This window comes from Pseudophryne corroboree, chromosome 6 (assembly GCF_028390025.1).
Source record: "Pseudophryne corroboree isolate aPseCor3 chromosome 6, aPseCor3.hap2, whole genome shotgun sequence".
Taxonomy (NCBI): Eukaryota; Metazoa; Chordata; class Amphibia; order Anura; family Myobatrachidae; genus Pseudophryne; species Pseudophryne corroboree.
Window position 1 is genome coordinate 571305411 of NC_086449.1, and position 8373 is coordinate 571313783.

At 47.1% G+C, this 8373-nt stretch overlaps 1 protein-coding gene across 1 annotated transcript in view; it reads left to right on the forward strand.

Annotated features, from left to right (window-relative positions):
* The window catches only part of LOC134932951 (sodium-coupled monocarboxylate transporter 1-like), a 168688-nt gene extending 161344 nt beyond the window's left edge, over window positions 1-7344 (forward strand). The window contains exon 15 of the mRNA XM_063927828.1: window positions 7210-7344. Within this exon, the coding sequence (XP_063783898.1) occupies window positions 7210-7305 (96 nt within the window). The 3' untranslated portion in view covers window positions 7306-7344. The remainder of the gene's footprint in view (window positions 1-7209) is intronic.
* Window positions 7345-8373: the final 1029 nt, after the last annotated feature.

The following is an 8373-nucleotide window of genomic DNA, read 5'->3' on the forward strand; positions in this document are numbered from 1 at the left end:
ATAAATGTTCCTTTAAATCCAGTATTTGAAACCACCAAAGATGCAGTGTCTTTGAAAAGCAACACTTAGTAAGTGTACCTGTTTGTGGTTTACATGAGTTTTGAATTGTGGTTCAGATGTAGAATACCTGCGGTTGATATTCTATGAGTGCATTCTAGCACCTAGGAATTAATTGACATTAAATTAATGGAAAATATTTTTGTTACCAGAGCTGTGCAGCTCCACTGAGGCCTATGTTTCTACAGGTATTAGAATTCATTTCAATAGCACACGTATACAGTCATTAAATGAATGAGCTTCAGGATGGATGGGTCTTATTATTATTTATTATTATACTTTTATTTATAATGCGCTGACAAATTATGCAGCACTGATATATTTTATTTATAAAGCACTAACATAGAAATAGGGTCATACATATCGGGGGTAAAATAGAGTAATACACTGTTCAGACAGCGTTCCAGTAGGGTTACAGCCATTTTAGTTTTCAGATTTATGGCCATTTTCTTACTATTTAGTTCCAGTCATGTGCCTTTATATGCTTCTGAGCCCACTTATCTTCCTTCATATGCCAGCCCAGAAACTCTTAGGCATCTTTATATGCCTCAGAGCCCCATCATACCCGTTTTTATGCCTCAGAGCACCATCATGCCCCCTTATATAAATCAGATCTCTCTCATGCACTTTTATGCCAGCCTATATCCCCTCATGCGCCTATATATGACTTCTAGCCCCATCCATGCCACTTCATATGCCTCAGAGCCGCCTTCTATCCTTATATACCAGTCCGGAGTCCTTATTGCCTCTTTATATGCCTCAGAGCCCCATCATACACATTTTTATGCCTCAGAGCACCATCATGCCCCCTTATATAAATCAGATCTCTCTCATGCACTTTTATGCCAGCCTATATCCCCTCATGCGCCTATATATGACTTCTAGCCCCATCCATGCCACTTCATATACCTCAGAGCCACCTTCTATCCTTATATACCAGTCCAGGGTCCTTAATGCCTCTTTATATGCCTCAGTACTCCCTCCTGCCCTTATATGCCATCCCAGAGCCCCTTATACAACTTTGTATGCATTAGAGCCATATCATTCCACTTTATATGCTTCAAAGGCCCTCTTACCCCTTTATACAACTCAAGGCCAGCCCCCTTATGCACCTATATTTCTCTAACGTCCGAAGTGGATGCTGGGGACTCCGTAAGGACCATGGGGAATAGCGGCTCCGCAGGAGACTGGGCACAAAAGTAAAGCTTTTGAACTACCTGGTGTGCACTGGCTCCTCCCCCTATGACCCTCCTCCAAGCCTCAGTTAGATTTTTGTGCCCGAACGAGAAGGGTGCACACTAGGTGGCTCTCCTGAGCTGCTTAGTGAAAAGTTTAGTTTTAGTTTTTTTATGTTCAGTGAGACCTGCTGGCAACAGGCTCACTGCATCGAGGGACTAAGGGGAGAAGAAGCGAACTCACCTGCGTGCAGAGTGGATTGGGCTTCTTAGGCTACTGGACATTAGCTCCAGAGGGACCGATCACAGGCCCAGCCATGGATAGGTCCCAGAGCCGCGCCGCCGGCCCCCTTACAGAGCCAGAAGACAGAAGAGGTCCAGAAAATCGGCGGCAGAAGACGTCCTGTCTTCAACAAGGTAGCGCACAGCACTGCAGCTGTGCGCCATTGCTCTCAGCACACTTCACACTCCGGTCACTGAGGGTGCAGGGCGCTGGGGGGGGGGCGCCCTGAGACGCAATAAAAACACCTTGGATGGCAAAAAAAATGCATCACATATAGCTCCTGGGCTATATGGATGAATTTAATCCCTGCCAGAATACACAGAAAAACGGGAGATAAGGCCGCCGAGAAGGGGGCGGAGCCTATCTCCTCAGCATACTGGCGCCATTTTCCCTCACAGCTCCGTTGGAGGGAAGCTCCCTGGCTCTCCCCTGCAGTCACTACACTACAGAAAGGGTTAAAAAAGAGAGGGGGGCACTAATTACGCGCAGTATTAAAAATACAGCAGCTATAAGGGGAAAAACACTTATATAAGGTTATCCCTGTATATATATAGCGCTCTGGTGTGTGCTGGCAAACTCTCCCTCTGTCTCCCCAAAGGGCTAGTGGGGTCCTGTCCTCTATCAGAGCATTCCCTGTGTGTGTGCTGTGTGTCGGTACGTTTGTGTCGACATGTATGAGGAGAAAAATTATGTGGAGACGGAGCAGATTGCCTGTAATAGTGATGTCACCCCCTAGGGGGTCGACACCTGAGTGGATGAACTGTTGGAAGGAATTACGTGACAGTGTCAGCTCTGTATAAAAGACAGTGGTTGACATGAGACAGCCGGCTACTCAGCTTGTGCCTGTCCAGACGTCTCATAGGCCGTCAGGGGCTCTAAAGCGCCCGTTACCTCAGATGGCAGATATAGACGCCGACACGGATACTGACTCCAGTGTCGACGGTGAAGAGACAAATGTGACTTCCAGTAGGGCCACACGTTACATGATTGAGGCAATGAAAAATGTTTTACACATTTCTGATAATACGAGTACCACCAAAAAGGGGTATTATGTTCGGTGAGGAAAAACTACCTGTAGTTTTCCTGAATCTGAGAAATTAAATGAGGTGTGTGATGATGCGTGGGTTTCCCCCGATAACAACTGATAATTTCTAAAATGTTATTGGCATTATATCCTTTCCCGCCAGAGGTTAGGGTGCGTTGGGAAACACCCCCTAGGGTGGATAAAGCGCTCACACGCTTGTAAGAACAAGGGCTCTACCCTCTCCTGAGATGGCCGCCCTTAAGGATCCTGCTGATAGAAAGCAGGAGGGTATCCTAAAATGTATTTACACACATACTGGTGTTATACTGCGACCAGCAATCGCCTCAGCCTGGATGTGCAGTGCTGGGTTGGCGTGGTCGGATTCCCTGACTGAAAATATTGATACCCTAGATAGGGACAGTATATTATTGCCTATAGAGCATTTAAAAGATGCATTTCTATATATGCGTGATGCACAGCGGAATATTTGCCGACTGGCATCAAGTCTAAGTGCGTTGTCCATTTCTGCCAGTAGAGGGTTATGGACACGACAGTGGTCAGGTGATGCGGATTCCAAACGGCATTTGGAAGTATTGCCTTATTAAGGGGAGGAGTTATTTGGGGTTGGTCTTTCAGACCTGGTGGCCACGGCAACAGCTGGGAAATCCACGTTTGTACCCCAGGTCGCCTCTCAACATAAGAAGACGCCGTATTATCAGGCGCAGTCTTTTCGTGGGCAAGCGGGCAAAAGGTTCCTCATTTCTGCCCCGTGACAGAGGGAGAGGAAAAAGGCTGCAGAAATCAGCCAGTTCCCAGGAACAGAAGCCCTCTCCCGCCTCTGCCAAGCCCTCAGTATGACGCTGGGGCTTTACAAGCAGAATCAGGCACGGTGGGGGCCCGTCTCAATGAATTTCAGCGCGCAGTGGGCTCACTCGCAAGTAGACCCCTGAATCCTTCAGGTGATATCTCAGGGGTACAAATTGGAATTCGAGACGTCTCCCCCTCGCCGTTTCCTAAAGTCGGCTTTACCGATGTCTCCTTCTGACAGGGAGGCAGTTTTGGAAGCCATTCACAAGCTGTATTCCCAGCAGGTGATAATCAAGGTACCCCTCCTGCAACAGGGAACGGGGTATTATTCCACACTGTTGTGGTACCGAAGCCGGACGGCTCGGTGAGACCGATTCTAAATCTAAAATCTTGAACACTTACATACGGAGGTTCAAATTCAAGATTGAGTCACTCAGAGCAGTGATTGCGAACCTGGAAGAAGGGGACTACATGATGTCTCGGGACATCAAGGATGCTTACCTTCATGTCCCAATTTACCCTTCTCACCAAGGGTACCTCAGGTTTATGGTACAGAACTGTCACTATCAGTTTCAGACGCTGCCGTATGGATGGTCCACGGCACCCCGGGTCTTTACCAAGGTAATGGCAGAAATGATGATACTCCTTCGAAGGAAGGGAATTTTAGTTATCCCTTACTTGGACGATTCCCTGATAAGATAAGATCCAGGGAACAGTTGGAGGTCGGTGTAGCACTATCTCAGGTAGTGTTGCGGCAGCACGATTGGATTCTCAATATTCCAAAATCGCAGCTTATTCCGACGACTCGTCTTCTGTTCCTAGGAATGATCCTGGACACAGTCCAGAAAAAGGTGTTTCTCCCGGAGGAGAAAGTCAGGGAGTTATCCGAGCTAGTCGGGAACCTCCTATAACCGAGCCAAGTCTTAGTACATCAATGAAATGGTTCTGGGAAAAATGGTGGCTTCCTACGAAGCAATCCCATTTGGCAGATTCCACGCGAGAACTTTCCAGTGGGACCTGCTGGACAAATGGTCCGGGTCGCATCTTCAGATGCATCAGCGGATAACCCTGTCACCAAGCACAAGGGTGTCTCTCCTGTGGTGGTTGCAGAGTGCTCATCTTCTAGAGGGCCGCACATTCAGGACTGGGTCCTGGTGACCACGGATGCCAGCCTGCGAGGCTGGGGAGCAGTCACACAGGGAAGGAATTTCCAGAGCTTATGGTCAAGCCTGGAGACATCACTTCACATAAATATCCTGAAGCTAAGGGCCATTTACAATGCTCTAAGCTCAGCAAGACCTCTGCTTCAAGGTCACCCGGAGTTGATCCATTCGGACAACATCACGGCAGTCACCCACGTAAACAGACAGGGTGACACAAGAAGCAGGGGGGCAATGGCAGAAGCTGCAAGGATTCTTCGCTGGGCGGAAAATCATGTGATAGCACTGTCAGCAATATTCATTCCGGGAGTGGACAACTGGGAAGCAGACTTCCTCAGCAGACACAACCTCCACCCGGGAGAGTGGGGACTTCACCCAGAAGTCTTCCACATGTTTATAAAACTCGACAAGTATTGCGCCAGGTCAAGGGACCCTCAGGCAATAGCTGTGGACGCTCTGGTAACACAGTGGGTGTACCAGTCAGTGTATGTGTTCCCTCCTCTGCCTCTCATACCCAAGGTACTGAGAATTATAAGATGGAGAGGAGTAAGCACTATATTCGTGGCTCCGGATTGGCCAAGAAGGACTTGGTAACCGGAACTTCAAGAGATGCTCACGGAGGATCCGTGGCCTCTACCTCTAAGAAGGGACCTGCTCCAGCAAGGACCCTGTCTGTTCCAAGACTTACCGCGGCTGCGTTTGACGGCATGGCGGTTGAACGCCGGATCCTGAAGGAGAAAGGCTATTCCGGATGAAGTCATTCCTATCCTGATCAAAGCCAGGAAAGATATAACCGCAAAACATTATCACCGCATTTGGCGAAAATATGTTGCGTGGTGCGAGGCCAGTAAGGCCCCGACGGAGGAATTTTTCAACTAGGTCGATTCCTACATTTCCAGCAAACAGGAGTGTCTATGGGCCTGAAATGGGAGTCCATTAAGGTTCAAATTTCGGCCCTGTCAATTTTCTTCCAAAAAGAACTAGCTTCAGTCCCTGAAGTTCAGACGTTTGTGAAAGGGGTACTGTATATACAGCCTCCTTTTGTGCCTCCAGTGGCACCTTGGGATCTAAATGTAGTTTTTGGGTTCCAAAAGTCACATTGGTTTGAACCACTTAAATATGTGGAGTTAAAATATCTCACATGGAAAGTGGTCATGCTGTTGGCCCTGGCCTGGGCCAGGTGCGTGTCAGAATTGGCGGCTTTATCCTGTAAAAGCCCTCATCTGATTTTCCATTCGGACAGGGCGGAATTGAGGACTTGTCCTCAGTTTCTCCCTAAGGTGGTTTTCAGCGTTTCACCTGAATAAACCTATTGTGGTGCCTGCGGCTACTAGGGACTTGGAGGACTCCAAGTTGCTAGACGTTGTCAGAGCCCTGGAAATATAGGTTTCCAGGACGGCTGGAGTCAGAAAATCTGACTCGTTGTTTATTCTGTATGCACCCAACAAGCTGGGTGCTCCTGCTTCTAAGCAGACTATTGCTCGTTGGATTTGTAGTACAATTCAGCTTGCACATTCTGTGGCAGGCCTGCCACAGCCAAAATCTGTAAAAGCCCATTCCACAAGGAAGGTGGGCTCATCTTGGGCGGCTGCCCGAGGGGTCTCGGCTTTACAACTTTGCCGAGCAGCTACTTGGTCAGGAGCAAATACGTTTGTAAAATTCTACAAATTTGATACCCTGGCTGAGGAGGACCTGGAGTTCTCTCATTTGGTGCTGCAGAGTCATCCGCACTCTCCCGCCTGTTTGGGAGCTTTGGTATAATCCCCATGGTCCTTACGGAGTCCCCAGCATCCACTTAGGACGTTAGAGAAAATAAGAATTTACTTACCGATAATTCTATTTCTCGTAGTCCGTAGTGGATGCTGGGCGCCCATCCCAAGTGCGGATTGTCTGCAATACTGGTACATAGTTATTGTTACCAAAAAATCGGGTTATTGCTGTAGTGAGCCATCTTTTCTAGAGGCTCCTCTGTTATCATGCTGTTAACTGGGTTTAGATCACAAGTTATATGGTGTGATTGGTGTGGCTGGTATGAGTCTTACCCGGGATTCAAAATCCTTCCTTATTGTGTACGCTCGTCCGGGCACAGTATCCTAACTGAGGCTTGGAGGAGGGTCATAGGGGGAGGAGCCAGTGCACACCAGGTAGTTCTAAAGATTTACTTGTGTGCCCAGTCTCCTGCGGAGCCACTATTCCCCATGGTCCTTACGGAGTCCCCAGCATCCACTACGGACTACGAGAAATAGAATTATCGGTAAGTAAATTCTTATTATGCCTCAGCACCTCCTTGTAATGCCTTATGTGTATCATAGAAAGAGACTTTACCCACAGGTAAAGGTATTTTTTGTCATAGCAATGCATTCTTGTTCAAAGTCAACCAGGTCATTTTCAGGCCCTTATGCAGCATACAGCCACTCCTTAGGATATATGCTACATGGATTAAATCAGCAAAAACTGATGCAGTACATTCAGCCAAAGAGGAGCATGACTGCACAGGCCAAAAGGAAACTGCTGATCAGACCTATAATGTGGCTCCAATTTAAATGCATATTCAAGCTAGGCCAGGGACTGGGAACTTTGTTACCTCTTGGAGCCCCTGTGTGAAACTAGTGGAATTTTTATTTAAAGTTAATACATTATTAACTGTTACTAGTTTGTATGTAATAGCTAACATGTTACTGTACTATATTCTGATTTTTTTAGGATGACAAAACTGAAGACTTGAAACCACAAGTAGAAAATGGACATGACAACCCTGCATTCACACAGGATGATTTTAATCTTTCACAGCTTAAATGAAAATCCATAATAAATAAAAGACACCTTTGTATGTCACAATTATTTTCCTTTTACAGTATCTTAGGTATCGTGCATATGCTACATCTGGCAATTACCAATACTATCTAAAGGTGCCCACACATGGTGCGATATGACCTTCAGGGACACATAGCTGGCGACGCGACCTGGTGGGGTGCCAGGATTGGCAAGTGCGCACACCGATGCCGGCAATGACAAGCGATGGTGGGGGAAGCAGGGCCATGCTGCATCGGGCAGAATGGCATCATTTGCCACCTCTTCAGACCTTTCTGCATGTTGAAGAGATCTGAGGAGGCGACGAAGGACCCACAGGTGCACACATTGCCATCATTATTGTCTGTACACATGGCACTTTTTAAACGATCGGAAACGCCCACATTGTTTAAAATATCGTGCTGTGTGTGGGCACCTGTAGTCTCCTTGATTTATTTATGCAACTGTTGTTGTGATGTGGTTTTTGGAAATATTTTTAGATTGTTAAATAGGTCGATGCCTATTGGTCGACAGTGAGTAGTTCGACACAGGAAACAGGTCGACAAGGCCATTAGGTCGACATGAACAAAGGTAGACATGATTTTTTTATGTTTTTTTGGTGTTATTTTCTTCATAAAGTGACTGGGAACCCCAGTTAGTGCACGTATCCCCTCACATGGTGAGCGAGCTTCGGGCAAGGTGCCTCGCTGCGCTTGGCACAGGTTACCATTCCCAATTGCAGTCCACGTGGATCGTAAAGTAAGAAAACAGTAAAAAAACTCATGTCGACCTTTTTCCATGTCGACCTTGTTCATGTCAACCCAATGGTTGTGTTGACCTAATTCTGGTGTCGACCTAGTCACTGTCGACCAAAAGGCGTCGACCTAAAGTGTGTCGACCTAAGTGCTGTCGACCCAGAGTCCAGATATCGTAGCTATCAATGGTCTGGTTTATTAGCATATGAACAGATTTCACCACCTCACATAATATGTTACATGCACATGAGACAAGGAGTGCTGACCAGTCCCTATCTGAGAATCCTTTCTGAGGTGACCACGTCCATGGCACAATATATTT